Raw genomic sequence first — 22,688 nt, forward strand, 5'->3', positions numbered from 1 at the left:
TTTCTTCAGGGTCTGAAAGTGTGGTTTAAAAAATAATTTTAAGAGAAAGACGATAAAAGTAAAATAAACAGAACACAAATACCTGTGATAAACACACATGGACAAATTTTTTTTAGAGCTAACGATATGATGTTTAAAAATTCCCCTTTAGACATATTTGTTGAGTAGTTTATAGCGTCTTTAAATTAACAGGAAGCTCCACACTGACCGAATGGTTCCTCAGTTCAATACACCATATTTTTGTGTTTAGCCCGATTGTGGTTCACAGCCCAGCCGTGGTTATATTCTTTTTACAAAGGCTTTCGGGTTGCGTTTTCAGTTATGAATGGTTTCATTAATGGTTTCACATGAAAACAGTTTTGTCAGGAGTAGATAAATGTTTGAAACATGATCAATGGCAAAAATGAAAATGACAGCAGTAAAAATACAGAACATTTTATAATAAATTGTACAACTTCAATACGCAACAGATACTCATATGATTTTACAGGTATCAAGTGCTGCACACGCATGCACAAAAATGTTCCATGCATGTAAATGGAACAGACCAGGACTAGTCAACCGACTGGAAGCATAATCCATTCATTCAAAAGTACTTAAGTAGTGACTGCAATAGTAGTGGGTGTTTACAAAACTTAAAAATAATTAAAAACTAGTTATTAGCCAATAAGACTATGTTATTATTGTCAACTTTGGTGTGTCGCATTGTAATTCTAGTAATAAACTAGTGACTGATGAAGTAAGCCTATTACATGTACCTGTATATTTAAGTAAGCGGTCGAAAAATTGTTCAATAATTAGCAGTTTTGAGGACAGAACTACGTGTATATACTCTTAGTTTTACTTTTTTTACAAGAAAAAAGCTGCATTCATTTCGAGTAATCTTTTCAGTAATTTCTTTTGAAATATAGCCAGGTTATATTTCCGAATCTTTCTCAACTAGCAATAAAGGACTGAAAGTAGTATCACATTTGACACACACACACACCCAGGTAACCTTACATACCTAGTGTGGACATTCCTTTCTTTTCTTGCAGTTAAGAAAACTCAGTGAAAATACTCATTTTTCTTGAACTAGGAACACGATTTTCAGCTGGCTTTTTGTACAAGGTTTCCTTGACTATTCCTCTTCCTTTTACGACGGATGACCCCCACCCCAAAATGCCTCTAACCTTCTTTTTCAGAGAAGGGGAAACGTCCTGTGGACGTGTGTAAGTCCACAACACGTCTTCCTTTCCTGCATCGTGTGGACATCTTTTATTCACAAGTCCACACTAGGTATGTAAGGTTAGCGCACCCTTTCTGACAGGAAGACAAATACATTTCTGTTGGTAATGACATTTGGGTATAATACAGACACTACCGATTCTTTAGAAAGGTCCATGATCAGAACATATTTTTAAGCTAAATAAAAATGTTCAACTTGTAAAAAAAACTTTAGATGGAATGATTTTTAAAAATTTTTTTGCGCTCGCGCATGAAGTAGTTAGAGCCGCACCATGACCTCCGCCTTAGATCTGTATTACATGTAATTTACCTTCAGCTTGTAATTCACGACGGCTGGTGAATTTGCAATAAGTGCAATTAAGACGGAACCAACTAGTGGTTGAAGGTAGCTGTCCATTGATGAGTTTAAAAGTCCTCCGTTGATGACGTGTCTTCCATTAAAGCACGACGAAGTTCATCGTTTTTTTCCTCCAACTGGCGCTTGTACAACTGAATCGCGTCTTTCGTGGGTTTCCAAACATCTCCCTGCCAAACGATATAAGTAAATCATGTTCTTGCTTGGCATTGTGTAATGAATTATAATGTATACATGATCAGTGTATCTATCGAATGCTGTTACACACAAGTATCGTGCCTATCTCTTTTGACAGTGTTATATTAATAAATTAAGAAATGAAATGTTTCATAAGGTCTTTACCAAAGATAAAATGTGAAGGAATTCACTGATTTCCGTTCGTGAAGTCCCACAGATAAGGTTAATTGATTATCACTTTGGTACCCGAAGGTGCACTACATTCAAGTCAAGCAACGTTCAATGGTCGAGAGGTGGAAATGGTGCGGAACTGGACATACAGTAAATCCCAGTTATAAATAGACTGATTAATAATAGAAAAATATTTACCGGTACCTCTTTGGTTTTGACTTTCACATGGTGTTTAGAAGAAGCTTTTACACCCTCCAGTTTGCCTCGCAGCTTTTGGCATTCCTTCCGAAGCTTATCAATCTTGGATAACTTACGGGAAAGTGAAGTCTTGGATTTTTCAGAAGGTACGTTCAAACTTGGGTAAGCTTGGTGAAAGCGTGGTGCTGTACCGTCACGAGATTCTTTCCCCTTTACCTTAATATCATACGCAACTGGGCCATCCCAGGTGAATCCGAGGTAGAACGTGACGATCTCTTGGCTTGGCACTTGACGTTTAAACGGCGCTGCCAGTTTGATGTTGATTTTTCCCTTCTTAGAGAGGTGCACCAGGGATGTAGGATTCAGTAAAGTTCCTTCCAAGCGAGCTAATCGACTTCTTACAAGATCAGACGACCAAAAATCATCTTCGCTGTCTGCTCCGTCGATTTTACCTGGAGTAGTGTGGAGCTCATTGATATGGGCAAATACTTGAAGATCTGTGCCTTGTCCCAAGAAAAAGTGTGTTCGTGCTCTTGTCTGAAATCGCGGGGGTCGCTTTTCGCTAGTCAAACCTTTCCTGAAATTCTCAGCACCTGAAAATCTCTCTCTTAGTTCATCAATGTAAAAGGTCAAATCACAGCTATCTCGTCTTTCAGAGGTAACATCCTCTATTGGCCACAGAAACATCATCATGAAGAAAGGTGGCCAGCAGTCTGTTTTGCGGTGATCTTTGGCATTCAACGGCCGAACAAACTGCTGATACACCTCATCAGCTGGCAATAATTGCTCCCCAGCTGAGGAGAGCGCCAAGTGTATGCAAACAAGATGCTTCAAGTCGAAAAAGTTGTACTGATCTGAGTTCTCTAACAGCAGTTTGTAAGATTCTTTGAGCTTCTGCAATCCCTTATTTCGAGCAAGGTCAAATATTTCACGAAAGGTACCACAACTGGCTTGCTTGACTTGCCGACGTCGAGATTCGGCAAGACTTCTAGGATTTCGATACCGATTTTGTTGTATCGGCTTTGGTTCTCCATAGTATCTTTCGTATATTCTGAAGTACTCCTTCAAGCGATCTTTCATCTCATCAAGTTTCTGTTGCTCATTTGTGGGATCTCCCTTGCAGAATGTTGAGGTGTCATCAAGTAAGTTTAGCACAGAGTCTATTCGGTTTTTCAAAGTCATGATGCGGCCATGACAGTCTTCACTCAGTTTTGGATAGCTTGGATCTGAAGGGTTGATCAATTGCAGAAGGTATTCCTGCAAATATTTTTGTCCACCTTTTGTTCTGAAGGGCTCTACACAAGTGTAAATGACCTGCAGTAATCTGAAGGCAACATCTACTTCGGCATACAAACCCGTGTACTCGATCTCCCTTCCTTTTTTAGAAACGTCGTATGTTTTGTGGAAGGCGTCCATTGCATGGTATGCAAGGGAAAGTAACTTATCGCATTCTTTATCATCGATAACTTGCTGTTCTTCCATACGCTTTGACACGATATCCCACATCTCTGTTTTGTAAATTCTGCCCTTGGTATCAACGAAGTAGCAGTTTTGGGGTTCAAGCGTCACTGCTTTGTCAGCATAGATATGTGCCATCCCAATGTTGTGCTCCTTAAGACAAAGTCGCGCAAGCTGCTGAGCGATGAATGCATCTTCCAGCTTCTCAAAGCCTACTTGGAGGATCTCGATTGCTTTTTCAGGTCCATGATTCTCGTAAATATCTTGAATGATAACCGCAAAGTCTGTCTCGGTGTCATCACCGAATCGGATCCTTTTTCTCCTGACAAGTAGGTCATGCGTTGCTTTAACGAGGGTTTCTTTGGAATATGACCACGAACTAAACAGTTCACAATTCAAAAACTCCAGTGCAACCTCTGTAAGGGACTGATTTGTAATCATCTGGATCTGCTCCAAAGTTTCTTTTGCTATTCTCTCATGGAAGATCCTCAGTTCGTTGTTTTCCACGACCACCATGATCTTGAACGAGGAGGACACTGAACCTTCCCAGGGTCTCGAGTGTACACGCGTTCTGCCACTGACTAGTATCTTTCTGTCCATCAGTGAGTCGCAACAGGAAATAGGAATGGCGGCCTCTGGTCTGTAGGAATTCAGAAACGCACATAGCTTTATCAACTTGAATTCGTTCTCAGAGATTCCACCAAGAATCTCCGACACAACGTGAGTTATATAGTCCTTGTCAAATTCTTTCAGCATCACCATAAATGCGAGGAGATGTTCAGGTTTGTACTCGGTAGATTGTAATTCTTTCTCCTTTAATTGTAATTCACGGTACTTTCGCTCCAGCCATTCCTTTTCTCGGGCGTCAAGCTTTTGAGTCAAAGCAATGTACAACTCTCTCCTTTCACCGTCTGTTAACGTTTCTGGCTCCGCACAACGCTTACAGCGCAGGACGACACAAACTGCCCCACCATCGAGCTGGATATCTCTAGAAACTTCCTTCACCTCATCAATCAAGTCTAGAAGCTCAACATCATCGAGGTCATCCACGAGTACACATACAGCAGGGATTTTCTGATTGCAACCTTTTTCATATCCATGCCGTCTCACCTCCATTATCTGACTTGCGGTATTGCCAGTGACCGTGTTGACGACAATACAACGGAATTCTTGGCGGAGCTCCCACAAAATATGGCGTGCTAACGTGCTACCTCCGGCACCTGGCTGATGAAGGAGTGTCACAGTGACAATTAAACTGTCCTCAGTATTTGAACTGTCCAGGGGTTTACGGACTTTCCTTAGTACGTCTCCGAATCCTTTTCGCTTCAGCACGTGGCCGCAACGTCTGTGAAGATTCATTTCTTTTTCTCCGATGGCAAAATTCCACCAGTCAACTTTGGCACCGCGATAAAAGTTCAATTCTTTCTTTTCTGCAAACCGTCGATAACCCGGGTTAGATTCGTTCATATCGGTGTTTTCGCACTCATTTTTGCAAACAACGGTTATATCATTCCATTCGTCCTTTTGTTTCTCAGAAAGGAAACACTTTTCTGGAATGTGTGTAGGGAGTTCGTAGGCTTCGATTTTGTTCACACCGTTCATTCGCATGACAATGCGGTTGATATCTTGCCATTTCAGTCCAACCACACTCCTCTCATCGATTTCAGCCTTGCTAAACCACTTTTCCACACCTTTTACAAACTGTGCATAAACACTCTCATCTTCAGCGATACATGTGATATTTTGTATGCCTTGAAAAGATGAAGACATTTTTCTGAAAATGTCACAGACGATTCCCAGGTCCTGATCGGACAGGAGCAAGAACACAATAGCAGCACGTCCTTTTGGTATAACCGAAGGCTGAGAGAAGAAAGAAATTGATGCTTCTACATCTCGGCTGCGTTCTTTGTTCCATTCTTGCAGATCCATGGGAGGGCTCTCGATGGTTGGGTTGTCCTCTCGACCGTTAGCGAAAAGCCAAAGTGTCTTTTCAGGAAATCCGATACTGGTTCGCAGATCTTCTTCTGACTCGATGTTTTTGAACAAGTCCGGTTGTTGAAGAGTGACCATTCTATTCTCATGGTAGAGCTTACACAGTCCATCCGACAGAGACTGTGAATCAAAGTCCAAGACGCTTGTCCATTTGATGGACTTGATGAATTCAAACTGTTGGGCAATGATGTCAATTCTAGATTCAGTAGGTTCACTTGGGGCGTCCAGCTTATTTGCTACGAGAACGGAGTATAACGATTGGGAAAGCTCTCCACGTTCATCTCCTGTAAGAAGTAAGCGAACCTTAGCTTCGTCACTTTGACTGAACTTTGTTACAGGCAAAGCAAATTTGCTGGACGATGCTGCGTTTTGACACGCTTGTGATGGTGTTCCCTGATCACGAGCTTGCTCTTTTACCTTGTCAGAGTTTTTGTCATCATGAATTTGTGCATCGTCAAATTCCACATTTGTTCTCGGTGATGCATCCAGTGTAGTAGGCGAAATTGAGCTTGTTTCATGATCCCCTGGCGTCAATTTTCCATTTTCGTCGCGATATTGTTCTGGGTAATTGATCTGTAAGGAAGGATTTGACCCCTGTTCTTGGGCTCGAGATTTGCCAAGTATCATGAATGCAACATCTTGTTGTTGGTTGTCTGTAGATGGTTGAGGAGCTAGTGAAATTAATTCCATCATCTTTTGAGTCACCTCAAGAGGATCTTGCCCACTTTTGGCTGTCAATAGTCTTTGTGGTGAAACATGGGCTCCTTTATATTCAGAAGGTAAATCTAAAGAAAGTTCAAATCCTTTTGCAGGGTTTAAGGGGTCATCTTGAACGTTGGGTACCTTAGCGATATTCTGATGAAGACGTTGAACTGGTTGAGTGTGTTTTGTCTCCAGATGCCCCCTCTTTAGTAAAGATATTGCTTTGGATTTTGGTATTTTAGGCCGAACTGACAGTTCTGGCATATCGGTTACAGTTTGATTTGTTTTTGTGTCAGATGGGCTTGGGGATGTCTGAATCGGATGTACTTGAACCAGTGCACGTTCTGCTTTGTACTCAACAACTTCTTTCTCTTTTGGGTTTGGACTCAACTTGGGTTGGCGTTTTAAGGCTTCCCGTTTGTACAAAATGAGACGTAAGTCTCGCTTGTTCATGTTGAAATCTTCTTGCAGATCATTTGATGTATACAACATTAACACCCTCCCGTCAATTGCCTCGTAGAATACTTTATCAATGACCACATCTGATACACCAATAGTTTTTAGCCAGTGTTTCACGTCGTATTTGGACCACTCAGACATATGCACCGGTTGATCCGCCGAAGTAGTCTCTAAAATGGAAACAAATTAGAGCTTGAAAAACAGAACTCGAAACGCAAATTAAATTGGAAAGTCTAACATACTGGGACGAAATTTCCAATGCCATTTGACTCATCTCCTTCTGAATCAAAGGGTTCTGTTTTCAATTGATACTAATAACCAATGCCACTTGTCCTAAAATGTTGCAACACACGCGTAATGCAAAATATATGTTTGTACCTTCTGGTAATTCTTCAAAGAATTGGCATCCCTCCTCGTAATGTTCTCGTAGTATTTCTACCCGAATGACGATACTACTTTTCTCCTCTGTTGTAAGTTCATCTGTTATTAGGACCTTAGTTAGCTTCTGCGCGAGCTCCCCGGTGGAGAACATAGCCCACAGTTTTTCAAGGCCGGCACGACTTTCGACATGCGTAATAAACCTCAAGGGCCCAAACTCTACTCGATACATTTCTCCGGCACATGCCTCCAAAACGTCGTTGAACATTTTTTTCACATCATTCACTCCAGACTGACTTGCCAGTAGTTTCAGGGTATCGATTACGGCTGTTGTCAAATAATCATCGATCCTGTCATCTCTTGAAACGCATGCAGTAATTGGTAATGCTGTTGAAATAATAGTTATTTAGCTTCAGTAATCTGTGCAAAAGAGTGTTGCTCTGAGGTTGAAGAATTGTATAAAATTAATTTTTTGTTTCCTCCCGATGTGCGACCACAAAATCGTGTGGTTCAGAAACAGATATAACTTTTCTTGAATAAGTAGCCAACACGTGGTCATAATCATAAAGCTTCATGCTTATTTTAGAGGCACATTTATTGCTTACTGTACAAAGGAAACTGGCCGTTGAAATTATTTTACCGGAAAATGCCTTTCAGTTTCTCTACATTTTTATGGTCATATTATACGTCAGATAGCTCCTATTTTGGATATCGAAATAGTGCACTTGACAGTTGCAATAATTCAAATGTCGGACGAACTCTATCAATTAGTGAACGATAATTTCTCCTGTATTACATCTTATGTAAATTTAGATCTTTAAATTTAAGCACACATAGGCCCTACATACATACCATAGACATTGGTACGTGAGTGTACTTCCCCAAATGTGATGCCTTCTGAGTGGCCCTGCATGACGGTGTTTTCCCATGTGTTGCTGGTACAGGATGATGGTTGTTCACCAGGTGCAGTTGGGTCTTGCTGAGTATCATCTTGTCTTCCATGATCAGGGATTCTTTCTTTACTCGAAAAATCTGGTGACCGCTGCTCTGCTTTGTCTTTTTGCTTCCCTGCATTGTCACATTGATCAACAACTAAATTATACGCAACATCTTTTCCAGGGGAGGCTGAACATATTACGTCTGATGTCTGCATATTCTGAAGCAAGAGATGTGCCCTTACTCTTCAAAATACAACTAATTTGGTCCTGACAGCAAAATTAATCGTTAAAAGTCAATTTAAAGCAAACACTGAAAAAATGTAAATGGATACTAACGTGTTCCACCCATCAAGCCGGAGACAAGGCGCAATTCTATGTTGGCATTTTGCTGAATACTGTGATCCGCTAGAGAAAGTGCGTCACAGAGCTGGTTCCAGAAATAACAAATACATGTAGCTATTATTATTACTTTTGAAACCCTGCGTGGAGCGCCCACCGTCTTTTTTAGACGGAGTTTCTGCTAATTACTTGATGAAAGAAAATTTTACGGCCAACTATGATCACCTCCTTTCATATCCTACCTGTTCATGCCGAACTACCTGGTTTAGTCACCGCAAACTATGGTGTTCTATATCTGCCACGCGCCCCGCGGATCTCGCCGTAAACGTAGGGGCTTCCCCTTAGCCAGAAAAAATATACCCGAGCTGGGGTCTGGCCAATTCCCATGGGAATGTGTACAAACATCTTCCAGATGGCAGTCATCAAGGTTGTTCACACAAGCGCTGCCTAGCTTGCCCAGGCCCTGCCTGTGACCCATAAACGTCCCTGTAAATGCTGTTGGACTTCTTTGAAGCTTTGTGGCTTTCCAGAAGGCACGTTACTGGGTAATTCTAGATAGCCCATGGACGTATATAAAAAACCTGGACTTGCTTCGCCTTTGTATGAAAAAGCGGCCACTTTACCGAGCCGAATACGAATGCGCGGGTTGGCTCGCTTCTATTGACGCAAGGGAGAACATTTAATGGCTTGAGGGTGCATTTAGAACAATAAATAGTAACGGGATTGCAAGACCACCGTCGAAAAAGACAGTTCACACGAAAAAGACCAACTGTCACGCAGGCCATGATAACATTGAATAAATAGGGACGGCAAGATAATTAAAGATTTATTGAAGATGTGATTTATGCACAGGTGATATAGAGCACCCGCTACACAATGGGAACAGCTGTTAGAAGCCAAAGGCCTACTTCAGTTTGAATAGAATTGATTGTATTAAATCAAAAGATATTCAATCCACTGACATAACACCCTATCCAATTCGTGCAGCTTGCATAGGAAATACTGAAGTTATTGAAAATAGAAACTCAAAGTGATCGTAAACCGAAATTATTTGCTAACTGCACTAATTGCATGGTATACTGTGTTTTTGTCACTGACCTCAAATCCTCTCTTCGTACAAAGATGTTGTTTTTCAGGACTGATTCCAAGCCTATCTTGAAGTAGTTCTTTCACAGCTAGAATCGAGATTGAAGAAGGAAGTTGCAGGCAAACTGTTGACACGAGTGGAGTATCAATTATTATCTGTATGCAGCACGCACTTCCCTGTTTCACACTGGACAGGAAAAGGTAAGAAACCAACACATTTAATGCCCAACCGTGCGCACAATTTAATATTAACCCAGTTAAAGTTGCAAAAGCAAGTATTCACTTTAATGACTTTTGTGCTAAGAGCACAGGAAAATCTGTTGACGATCGGCGTCATAGATATGTTCACCAAGGGAAGATTAAATATCATAGAGGACGTCTATTACAATTTTTCACGATGCTTGTAAAACATTCGGGGTTCTTTTCCTCATAATATCACCTTAATAAATATACACATACCACATCTTTCCTGCGGATTTGTTCACTCTTTGTTTTATCCTCTTTGGCGGAGAAGTGGGGTGCTTGTTGATGCTTTGCTTTGATGAAACGCCACCCTTGGTCAGTGAGAGCACGGAGAGGAAAGCCATTTTCCTCGACTTCCGTACCGTCTTTGTTTTTGTGACCATCTTAGCCTGCGAGTGGTCATAGGTGACCTGGGCGACTCTCACAGCATCCTCCCAGTCTGCATACGTCTTTAAAGCCATACTGCAATGATGGATTCTTAATATCAGTAAATTTTTGCAGCATGTGGTGTGTGTGAATGAATGAATGAATGGAATGGAATGGATGGGATGGAATGGATGGGATGGAATGGATGGGATGGAATGGATGGGATGGAATGGATGGGATGGAATGGATGGGATGGAATGGAAGGGATGGAATGGAAGGGATGGAATGGAAGGGATGGAATGGAAGGGATGGAATGGAAGGGATGGAATAGGAGGGATGGAATGGAATGGAAGTGATGGAGGGATGGGATGGGAGAGAGGGAGGGGATGGGATGGATGGGACGGGAGGGAGGGAGGGATGGGATGGGATGGGATTGGAGGGATGGGAGGGGAGGGATGGGAGGGATGGGATGGGAGGGATGGGATGGGAGGGATGGGACGGGAAGGAGGGAGGGAATGGAGGGATGGGATTGGAGGGATGGGATGGGGGAGGGAGGGGATTGGAGGGATGGGACGGGAGGGGAGGGATGGGAGGGAGGGGAGGATGGGATGGGAGGGATGGGATGGGATGGGATGGGAGGGAGGGATGGGATGGGAGGGATGGATGGGAGGGATGGGATGGGAGGGATGGATGGGAGGGATGGGAGGGATTGGAGGGATGGATGGGAGGGATGGGATGGGAGGGATGGGATGGGGGAGGGATGGGAGGGATGGGACGGGAGGGACGGGATGGATGGGAGGGATTGGAGGGATGGATGGGAGGGATGGGATGGGAGGGATGGGATGGGGGAGGGATGGGAGGGGGATGGGAGGGATGGGACGGGAGGGATGGGAGGGATGGGATGGGAGGGATGGATTGGAGAGATGGATGGGAGGGATGGGATGGGAGGGATGGATTGGAGAGATGGATGGGAGGGATGGGCGGGGAGGGAGGGATGGGAGGGATGGATGGGAGGGAGGGATGGGATGGGAGGGATGGGAGGGAGGGATGGGAGGGAGGGAGGGACGGGAGGGATGGGATGGGATGGGAGGGATGGGATGGGAGGGGAGGGATGGGAGGGATGGGATGGGAGGGAGGGATGGGATGGATGGATACCAGCAATAGTTCAAACAACTTCATCTCTGTGCATATCATCAAACTCATCTGTGCTTGTCATCAATCATTAAACTGAATAAATTAATGTCTGTCTCATGTTATTATAACTTCAATTAATCGTGGTGCATTCACAATGGGATCAAATCCTATTATGTAGCGGACATTTCTAAGGCTACAATTTCAGTGTCACTTTGTTACCAATGTTCCTCATTGGCACATAGACCAAAATGCCAGCAGGTTGCACTATACACCAAATAAGCGCCGCCTGTTGACTCTCATGAAGAGGTTGGCCCCCGTTTTTTTAATTGGAAATTCAAGATTATGGCCAGAAGATCACTTTTCGTTTTAGTTTCATGGGAGTTAGTCACGAAAATTTTTTTATTCCTCTTTCAAGGAAGATACCCCCAAAACAGCAGTAAAACTAAGCGCTCATTTCTGAATGTAGCCGCCAGGCTCTATCCAAAAGAGGCCCGCAATTTGTGGCTTTTTGTGAAAGAAATACCCCGAACTGGAATCTATCAGTCCCAAATTCGGGATTTATAGAAATATTTCTATGATGCCTCCTGATTATGGCGTGTCTTACTATAAAATCTCGTGGGATCACAAAATACTAATGAGCTCGCACGCAGAAATACAACCATTTGGTGGAATGCACCCAGCAACGGGAATGTAAAAATCGTGTAATGAAGGAGCACAAGCGGGAGGGAGTAGGAGTATCCCGCGGTAGTACTGCTAAACACGGTTGTGTTACAAACAAAACAATCATCCGCAAAGACTAACTTGAAAGGGATTGTTTGAATCGGAGGTTTAATAAATAAGAATTCTTATAATCACATCAAATCCAGTTTATGTGTCTCAAACCTCATTCCTTGATATATATATATACGGAAATTATAAAGAAAATTGCAGGAGTCACAATTGTATCCCAACACGGCAGGTATTTTTGAACTTGCTCTAGTTTTGAGTAAAGCTTCCAATAGAACGAACCTATAATTTAAAGTCAATTTATGAATTGTTGGTCAGAAATACAAGGCTACCAAAAATATGGAGCATTTGTATCCGTTGACAATGTCTCGCAACCGATTTATGGCACTCCTTCGATTTCTCCACCTTGCTGACAACACAGCAGACGAATCTTCCCGTGACAAACTGTCTAAATTTCGTCCGCTACTGGACATTGTAGTTCCGTTGTTTCGTAGCATCTATAAGACCGGACGAAACCTCTCACCGGATGAGACTATGATAAAGTTTAATGGTCGACTCGGTTTTAAACAGTACATACCAAGCAAGTCGGCCAAATATGGCTTGAAATATTTTTCCTTGATCGAGTCTGCAACCGGTTATACATGTGACTGGAAGGTGTCTACTGGATCCAAGGCTCCATCGGACCATATTATCCCCCACTCTGTTGCGTATGCTGAAGCCAGCCATCCATCCAACCTTACAGCATCAGGCCAAGTTGTCATCGACCTACTGAAAGGACTGGAAAGCAAGGGACGTGTTGTTTTCATGGGCAACTGTTACACTAGCCCCGCTCTTGTGCACAAGTTGTCCCAGCTAGGCTTTGGAGCTCGTGGAACTGCACTATACTACACAAGGCATTCCAAACAGTAGACCTAAGAAGGTCCCAATGAACCGACATGATCCACCCCAGTTTTTCTTCAAAGCGGGGCAACTATGCGTTGTTTGGCAGGATGCCAAAAAACGTGTAACAGTTCTGACTAATTATGACGACTGCAAAAGTGACGCTGAAGACATTTATTGCAAAACAAGTTCCACTGGACGTCGTACAATCCAAAGACCTGCCGTCGTCAACGATTATAATGAGTACATGGCCGGAAGTGACTTAGATTCACAAAATGTGTCAGTACTACACGTATCATCATAGATCCCTGAAATGGTGGAAACGCGTTTTCTTTGCAAATCTGTTTGGTGAGAGCTACCATCGTGTTCAACAGCATCCCCACAAAGCGCCTGCTCACTAGCTTGGATTTCCGGGTCCAGGTCATCGCTGAACTGTTGTCCGCCTGCAGGACGAGCAACTCAACACCATATGTCCCTGAAACTGCACTCCTTTCAAATGGACATTATCCCGGAAGAAGTAGGCAAGGCCAAAAACGAAACTGTGTTGTTTGTAGTACAAGAACCCAACGTAAGCAGACTCGTATGATTTGTAAGAATTGCCAGAAACCAATGTGTCTAATGCCATGTTTTGAAACATTTCACAGTGAGTGTTAACACAGACTTGGGTAGTTTGCCCCCCCCATCGACCACCCCCCCATTCCAATGTTGCAATGGTTTGCCCTCGCCGTGCACCAGCCTTTAATGCAACATTGGATGCCCCCCCCGACCATACCCCCCCCATTCCAATGTTGCAATGGTTCGCCCTGGCCTCGCACCAGCCTTTAATGCAACATTGGATGCCCCCCTTCGACCATCCCCCATCCCCCCCATTCCAATGTTGCAATGGTTCGCCCTCGCCGTGCACCAGCCTTTAATGCAACATTGGATGCCCCCCTGCGACCATCCCCCATCGACCACCCCCCTTCCAATGTTGCAATGGTTCGCCCTCGCCGCGCACCAGCCTTTAATGCAACATTGGATGCCCCCCTTCGACCATCCCCCCCATTCCAATGTTGCAATGGTTCGCCCTGGCCTCGCACCAGCCTTTAATGCAACATTGGATGCCCCCCTGCGACCACCCCATTCCCCCCCCCCCATTCCAATGTTGCAAAGGTTTGCCCTGGCCTCGCACCAGCCTTTAATGCAACATTGGATGAGGGGGGATCAATTAGTTCCCAGAAATCAGTTAGAGGTCAGGAAAGTCAATTTTAGCAGCGACAGGGTACAGTCGACTCTCGTTGTAACAAAGTTGCAGGGACCAGACAAAGGAAAATGTAATATTTCGGACCAGTCTCAAGAGGGTTTGTACACGTGATGTACATGTAAAATAAACTTCATGTATGTAACTATTTCCCCCGATTTTTACCAAAACAGCTTAAGTAATATTCTCCTTCTTTGGATATCATTACTATTAGTCAATGGAGTGGCATTGCAAGAGTGGCCTTTCATGATCTCGACTGGTGAGGGTGCTATACACTAAAAGTGGCTAAATTGTGCCTGGTAAATAAAGGTCCCATGAACGACCAAAGAGGTCTTTGGGCTTATAGGGTTAATTTAAAACCACTCCCTGCCGGGCGACCCGTTTTCAGGTACATAGGCTTTATATGCAGAGCCGGGAGCCCGGAACTGGGACAAAAGAGTTGGACCTTATAACAAAAGACCGTCCTCAGCACAAAAGACTGAGCTGCTGGGCATTACCGACATTTTTTCGCTCTGAATAGAGGAGATAATCCAGCCTCGTTTTGAAACAGCATACCACGGTTTGAGGCATTTAGAGCGAGCGGATTACCACTGGGGACAAAAGCTCTCCACCACCGCAGCGAAGAGCCGCACAGCACCGCTGCACGCTAATCTGGCCCCTATTGAAAAGAGATCAGCAGTGCACTGTGCCGGTTTCGGGAACAAAAGAATCTTACGTAACGCCGCACAATTTGGGCTCTTTTTCCAAGGCTGCAGGCTTGGCTGAACATATGCAGCGAGGTATGAGACAGTACGATCTGGGGAATTCCTTTCAGACATCTTGGGGGGGGGGATGTGTTAAGTAACAATAGTCTGGAATGTGTATAGGGATTGGACATGTTGGGGGGGTACCCCTCGGTCTCATTTCTTGCTGGGTATACGGCTGAAATATTCAGGAGTCAATGAATTTACCTGTCAGCTTTAGAGTAGCACTCAAAGAGTCCTTCATTTTGGTATAAACGACCATTAAATGAAATGATGAATTTTTGAAGAATTTTGAAAATGGAAAATCTTGAAAATGAGCCGGCATCTTGTCTTGCTCAAGAAAAATCCACGTGGCAGCAAGTGGTTTTAACCCAGCTTTCGCGCCACTTCTGGCAGACGTGTTTTGGTGTGATTCGTTTCGGTGCGAATACGAGAGGAGATACAGACCGGTTTTGAGGAGTAATAAAGGCCACAAGCCACTGGACCGGAGGACAAGCGTTTGTGCCCTTTTTCAGACGTGTGCGAAATCCACAAAAACGGCGACGTTACAATATTACTCATTGTAACAAACAGTGATTTGTTTTGGAGATTTCAGGAGTCCATGCTTATGGGAAACAAAACCACGATAATTACATTGTATACCTGGATTCTTTATGACTATATAAATTAAGAATCATGACTAGATACGTTTATCGTTCATTACTGTATGAATTAGAGGTTATATGATTGTATGAGTTACCGTATTCTATTTTGATTGTATAAAACAGCCTGCGGAATGGACGAATTGATGTTTGGTTATGAATCGAATGTAGCTTTAAATGAAATAGGAAGCTTTGTTTTTGAGTTGCCACTTCAAACCATGTGTACTCGAGTGTAAACTCCCTTTTGTTAGAGCTTTTACGCCCAGTGAACTTTTGGGCATGAGTATGGATGATGCCGATGATTGTGGATACCCGTTTGGCTAAGGGGTTTACCGAGCTAGATATGCCGTTGAGTCACGAAGCCTAAAAAAAGTAAAAGCCAGATTTATTCTGTGTGATTCATTTATTCATTTATTTATAAATCCGCGGAGTTAGAGGTCCTTAGGTAACAGTTTTTAAGTAAACATTTTCAACTCTTGGCGTGTGCCTAGTTTAACCATTTGTCCTGTGTATTGTATCGTTCTGTATTGCATTTCCGTTTTGTTTTGTTTGTTTTGTGTTGTGCCAAATAAATAATAATAACAAATCAATGTTGAAAACCTGTGAAACTTGAATTGCTTGTAACCTTGAAATGTTCATGGTTTATACGGCTTGCATGGACAAAATTAGCAAATTGATTCTGTCAATATCTCGCAACAAGTAAACATTTATTTTCCAAGGATTGCTGGTCTGTTTATTGATCCTTAACAGTGTAATGAAGAACCAATCTTGTGGCCAGAAAACTAGATGAATGGCACATATTTATTGTAACAAATATGTTAAATTTTCACACCTTTCCCCGTCAGCCGGGAGTGTTGCACCAACGCCATAATTCTCGTGGACCTGATGTCTCCCACGGGAGGCCGCTGTCATCACCCCTGTGCATGCACGATGCCCCTGTTCGTCTCTGTTCCGGTACGGTTTTAAGTTCGTGAAGGTTACTTATATTGTTTACTTTCTTTTCTAATGTAACTTGTAAATTTTGTAATATTTTCATTTACTATTTCTGGTACTATCATAAAGTGGTCGTGCCTTAGTATACTTCTGTCGATGTTGTGCATTTCCGATTTTTTTCCAGCTATATCAAACTTACATTGTTCCGATTATGGTGGAATTGTGGCAGTCAAGCACACCGCAGTGTGTATTTACGTTTTCACACATTATAATGCATGGTTTGATGCAGGGAACTTCAGTTTTGAAAATAAAAGTTTTGGGGTGTGAATTCCGTAGGAAGTTCTTGAACGTCAGAAAACAAAATAAGATTGGCTCGAAACGACACAGTTATACGTGAGGAATGACACCAGTTTTCCCGTCAGTATCCCTGAAATTATGAAGGTTCAATTAGACCATGCGTGAACTTGAACAGTTGAAGCCAACAGTACAACGAGTTGCAAGTTGAAACTGCAGCATTTGCCAGTGTGACTGATATGGCTCTAGTGATGTGTAATTGCGTGGCTTGGGAAAGTACCAAGCTGATGAAACTGCATTCGTTCACCTCATATTGAACTTTGACACTCTCAATGGCGCACAAAGGACAAACAAGCAGCCAATTTGTTTGGCGTTCTTTTTTTCTCTCTCTCACTTGTGAAAATACCACGGGTACATGCATACATGAACACTACACAAGTACACAAGTGGGTTTGACTTCCCAGAAGAGAAAAAGCATGCCATCTTAGTTACATATATTGACTGGATGTGCTAATAGGTCATTTTAAATTTTTCGTTTCATTTGTTGTCAATTGAAAAAGAGCAATTGTATCATTTAAGTGGAAAATTAAAACATGGAGAAAAGTGCAAAATAATACACCGATCACAAGACTGTTAATGTTAAAGGAAAATTGGTTGAATACATGTATTACAAACAGCCATATAAAATATATACGTGGGGGTGAAGTTTTATCGAGAGTAACACGTATAAATCCCACTACAAACTTTGGTCACAAAGAATGCATAGTTTCAGTACAATGAGCAACATGACAATGATTACATGCGTAAACTACATACGTGCGTGCTGAGACACAAACGTCTGATAAAAAAAGCTAGAATTGTGACCCACCTGTCTGTGTTGTGGACCCCGGCTCACAACGAAATAGCTCCATGGTTAAACAGGGCGACTAATGTGCGTCCACCCACAATAGCACAATAGCAAGCGCTTGGTGTCACATGGGATTTGCATGTGAGTTGAAGGAGCAGTTTGGAGAGAATTTCTTGATGGGTGTAGTTTGAATCGAAAGTTTGGGCGTTGTTCTGAGTTTTGTTAGATCGCACAGATTTGGTTTGGATTGGATTGTGATCGTTGCAAACATTTTTCATTTCACATGTTAAAAAGGCTTTGAGTTGATTCATTACGATGGGAACCAGTCTAGTTTATTTCGTACCTAACATCACGTGATTTGGACATACGGGGCTTTGTACACTGATATGATCAAATATCGGCTTCAACTTTGACTTTAAGCTCCTATTTGCATAATGGGTTTGATGCTGTACGTGACACTTGTCTTCACATTTTGACGGTGAAAAGTTCTACGAGCTCAATTCATACTGAGCCGAGATTCTCTAGTTTAGTTTCGCCGATGTGCGATGGATACGGGCATCCAATGTAAACATAGGTGAAACAGGTCCTAACCTCAGCTAGTTTACCCCCGGATGTCTCGTGGAACGTAACCCATGCCTTCCTGGTGCAGGTTAGTGTCATTATTCAAATACGACTGCCTGGTTTACGTGTGCTTCGCTTGTGCTTCGCCCGTCGTGTCGCTGCCAACATGGCTGACACAGCGAAGTGGTGTGATACGATGTAACATTAACAAGTAACAGGGGGACTGTCGGATTACGCGTGGGCTATCTTTTCGGACTCTAATGCTTGAACATAGTCCGTGCACTAATGTTGAATTTCTGTCCCGCCAAATCTGTGTAAAATGTTTAAAAAGCATTGCCCAATATAACTTCAAAAGATCAAACCAGATAAGTAAAACTACACCAAAACCATAACTGCAATTTCAGTGCAAATAGAAAATAAACCGATGTTCGTCTATGTTAGTAAATAACTTTCAATCGTTTGCAATACTCTATTATTGGTGAGACAACAAGTTAGAGCAATGACTCTTATCAGTCATTCCATGGAAGGCTAATCATCAAACTTAAAAATTGAAGTGAAAGGAATAAATTTTTCCAAGTTGTATTTGATAAGAGGGATATTGAAACCATCTAAATCTCGAAAAGAATTTTTTTTTTAAGTTACAGTCTCCTGAATATGGATGAAATTTGTGGTCAAAAAGGAGTGGCAGGGGTACAAATCACAAACTTAGAAAGTAACTGAAGCTCATTCATATGATTTTACTTTATCTGCATACATGTACATTAGGTAGCTATTCCAGTTTATTTGATAAAACGCTGAAAAATTTTCCCAATGCTTTTTGTATCTATTTAGGTTTTCATCTTGAAAACACCCTCAAAATATGTCACGCAAGTCACAAAATTTGTCAAATTTATAGATTAATAAATAACTAGACAGGGATTCAGCTAGTGTTTGATGTTTGTAAAGCAAGTAGTAGTGGTCTATCAATAAAAGCATGAATATTCTTATTTGCTTTGCATTCCGTGTAGAAAAACTCAAGAGTGTCACGTGAGTCACACATGAGCTGTATGTCACGGGAGTCACACACCAGGAATTGAATTTGAGTGTAAAAGCACTGTGAAAACACGAAATTGAATCCTAACCCTACATCATACATGTACTACAAATTACTACTTGTAGTAAAATGTAGTAACCAGTGCTGCCGCTTGTAAGAGGTTATGACCGTATTCTTCTCTGAAGCCATAAAATACAATAGAAAAGACAATGTACAATACAGTGCTGTGGCACTATGAATGCATGACTTTATTGTTCTCTGCACGAACAAAAGAAGTAACCTAGCCAGAAGTAGAAATATGTCGCACTAGGTCCTTCAGGCTCAGGCTACATGTATTACTTAGTATTTTGTAGTACTGAGCACTGTAAGCCAAACAATATGCTTGGCGGCTAGGGTTAATGAAATTAAAGATTTTAACAAAAACAAAAAATGATGCTCCGTGTACATTCCTGTACAACTACATCATTAATTGCAGCTCTTTCCTTTGGAAACTCTCAATTACATGTACATGTACATGAAAGTATGATGATGGGCACATGTACTTGTACAGTACATGTAGGTAAGATGGGCAAGCATATACATGTATTCAGACACCCAATCCTAGTTTAATGCGGTCACCCCTCCTTTGCTACATAGAAAACTCCTAGAAAATTCTGGAACACAGCATTGTTTTACCAAGTGGAAGGTAGGCTGTGAAATCTTCACTAAATCCACATGTGAAAGTTTAGAACAATACCACATGCATACACAAGTACATGCTTTACTGTATACATGTACATGTACATGCCGGTAGTTCTCTCCTGAAGTTTCATCCTACCAAGCAGATTCAGCATCATGTAGGTAGTGCAATGTAATTATGGCAGTTATTATGAATTTAATATGCTTGTTAAAAGTAAATTTTGAATGCCTATAGATATCCACCCCAACATCTGCCAAAGTAAAGGGATAATAGCAGGTACTTCATTTTTAATAATGGAATATTATAATCGGATTTGTTTTACTCTTATTACAGTTATAATGTAAAAGTGAAAAGGCTATACTGCATCACGCAAGTCATGCATTTGTGTCACGCCAGTCACATTTTCTTCAGGCCATTTCTCACAAGAGAGATTTGGCACAATGTAACCCATGCATGGATTAGGTCAGAGTATTAAGTTTTTAGTTCAGTAAAAATTTACTTTACCACACTTGTAGATTCATAGGAAATGCTTTTAGAATCAAGGGATATGAAAATGCCCTTTTCCATGCTGCCACACGAGTCACGTCAAAGAAAGTGTGATAAAGAAAACAATTAAAATTTTAAATTTATCAAATAAAAACTAAGAGATACATTCACAATGCCTTGTCTTAATTACATGGTAATGCAACAGTAATGCATTAAAACTCAACATTTGTTCAACTGTCACGCGAGTCACCATTGAATGCCAGTTATATAATCAATTATGATGAGGAGACAATATTCAAAACATTAATACTCCGTAAGAAACGAGGTATATAGGCTTAGATTTCACAGTTACTTCGGACAAAGTTCTGTAAACCCAGAAAAATCTTTCAAAAAAGGATGGAAATGGATGCATGTCAGTGTGGTGTGAAATTCTGTCCTTAAATTTACTCATTAAGTCTAAAATAAACCAGCTGACCATTATTGTTTTGTAATCATTGTAATTTGTCGAAAGATGGAGAGGTGGGTCATTCCATGAGGTTGGGGCACAATTTGTGACGATGTCAATTGTTACATGGATTCCGCAAAAATGAACAGCTATTTCCCTGCTTGTGGATTCCAAATAAGCCACTTGCGAGTTAAATTTGAATAAAGTCTGGTACACTGTGTTATCTGATTGCACAGAAACGTAACAATTTGAATTTCTTAGACTAAAGACACTGTTGCTGTACCTCGTAATTCGGGGCAAGCTATTGCATAGCGACCAACATCTCTGGAAAGTGGAATGGACTGATTCCTTTGTGCCGTTCTTCTCCATTGAGAAGAGTGTATTGTTGCAAGGCGTCTCTTATGTAACTAAGCAAAAGCTTGCTTCCAATCACGAATCAACAGTGGTTTTTAGTATGGAGAATTCAAGTTGTTATTTTCACGTGAATTTAAAGAACTCAGTGTACCAGATTTTATTCAAATTTAACTCGCAAATGTCTTATTTACATTGTTATACTGTACATCTTGCAAGGCTGAATACAGAGGTGTGTGTCATTTTTACAGATTAAATTACCTACTATACGGGTCATGGCAAACGGTAAAAGGTACCCATGTAACAAGTACATCGTCACAAATTGTACCCCAACCTCATGGAATGACCCAGGTGTCGTGGACATGCATGTGCAGTAAGTGATAATGAACCTGGGCTAGTAGTAGTTCGTTGATTGAAAATTTAATGTAGACAGGATTTCGATAGACAATCTAGAATCCAATGAGATTGACCATAATTGCAAAAATAAACAACTGGCCAACAGAATATGTCTGCTTCAGATGGCATGCCGATTTCGACTATACATAGTCAGTCGGTCAGTAAAATATTTGTTTGCAGCATTTTATGCTGATTACCTTCCGCGAGGTATATTTTACATTAATGAAAGTAGGATACATGCCCACAAGCTAGACTAATACAAAATCTGCCCCAAATCATGACAAACGTTTGCTTTAACAGAAACGAATTACATTGCCAAGCTGTTTACACAAATGTTTGTGACAGGAAAATGACCAACAGGTTCGGTATCACTGTGTGCGGTCTGCCATACCCGGCCCTCATCAGACTGCATAAAAAGTACACAAGCTTTGAAAACTCGATAAAAATCACGCAAGTGGTAAACATACATATACTGAAAAAAGGTCAAATGCCATGAATTAAAGTGACAAATCCTGGTGAAGTTTAGATTTCGATACCTTCCTTCATATTCGAAGGTTCAGAAGTTAAGCCTAATACATGTATGTTCGACCGGCCGTGTAAAATACAGTACATATAGTTCATATTTACGAGGACCCACTGGCTCCTCGTGTTCGTTGTTGTTCCTGCTGAAAGATGACAACCAGTGAAGTCATACCACATGAAGCATGTTTATTAATTGAGTGTGGGAGGAAGATGTCAAGATGAATCTTGCTTAAGTATTACTTCGGAAAAATGGAGTCAGTTTACAGTGTCCACAGTTAGTTTTCACTCGCTCTGATATTCATCACCAACAATTTAGACACACGGAAAGTAACAATGTTCCCATATGTAACGTGTAGAGATTGAGAAGGACTTTAGTAGGCCTACATGATCTGTTTCTCATGTTCGCTTTTTATTTATTTTTTTAACTTGCTGATCGAAACATGAAGGTTGGGCTATAATATTAGGGTTGGTTGGGTAACAGGAAGCAGAACAATTGCCTTTTGTCATTTTGCCGTACGATTAGTCTCACCGTTGGAAGCCTAAATTGATCATCATTCGGTTTTAACCACAAAGCAAGATTATCAAGTCTGAGCTGACTGCCATTTAGAAATTCCCTTTACATGTCATGGATGTGCCAAAGATGTACCTACCTGCGTACAATGACTTTTGTCATGTTCAGCGTTTGACAA

General features: G+C 41.7%; 2 protein-coding genes across 5 annotated transcripts in view; one reads left to right on the forward strand and one right to left on the reverse strand.

The window, feature by feature from the left end:
- LOC110989809 (sterile alpha motif domain-containing protein 9-like) overlaps positions 1-22,688 on the reverse strand; it is a 35,617-nt gene continuing 12,929 nt past the window's right edge. Inside the window, exons 1-8 of one of the 3 annotated variants that reach the window (XM_022254455.2) lie at positions 17,548-17,813; positions 9,940-10,185; positions 9,493-9,667; positions 8,392-8,482; positions 7,970-8,185; positions 7,118-7,504; positions 2,135-6,909; positions 1-1,752 (exon numbers count right to left, since the gene is read on the reverse strand). In XM_022254455.2, the coding sequence (XP_022110147.2) occupies positions 1,633-1,752; positions 2,135-6,909; positions 7,118-7,504; positions 7,970-8,185; positions 8,392-8,482; positions 9,493-9,667; positions 9,940-10,184 (6,009 nt within the window). In that variant the 5' untranslated portion in view covers position 10,185; positions 17,548-17,813 and the 3' untranslated portion in view covers positions 1-1,632. Of the gene's footprint in view, positions 1,753-2,134; positions 6,910-7,117; positions 7,505-7,969; positions 8,186-8,391; positions 8,483-9,492; positions 9,668-9,939; positions 10,186-16,284; positions 17,524-17,547; positions 17,814-22,688 lie in introns of those variants that run through there. The other 2 variants (XM_087133987.1, XM_087133988.1) reach the window with 2 other exon arrangements.
- Positions 17,921-22,688, forward strand: part of LOC110991092 (sterile alpha motif domain-containing protein 9-like) — a 30,054-nt gene continuing 25,286 nt past the window's right edge. For both annotated transcript variants that reach the window (XM_087133989.1, XM_087133991.1), the window contains exon 1: positions 17,921-18,175. The gene's annotated coding sequence lies outside the window, so the exon portion shown is untranslated. The remainder of the gene's footprint in view (positions 18,176-22,688) is intronic.

The sequence above is a fragment of the Acanthaster planci genome, linkage group LG03 (genome assembly GCF_054643075.1).
Source record: "Acanthaster planci isolate LZ-2023a linkage group LG03, COTS_SCS, whole genome shotgun sequence".
NCBI lineage: Eukaryota > Metazoa > Echinodermata > Asteroidea > Valvatida > Acanthasteridae > Acanthaster > Acanthaster planci.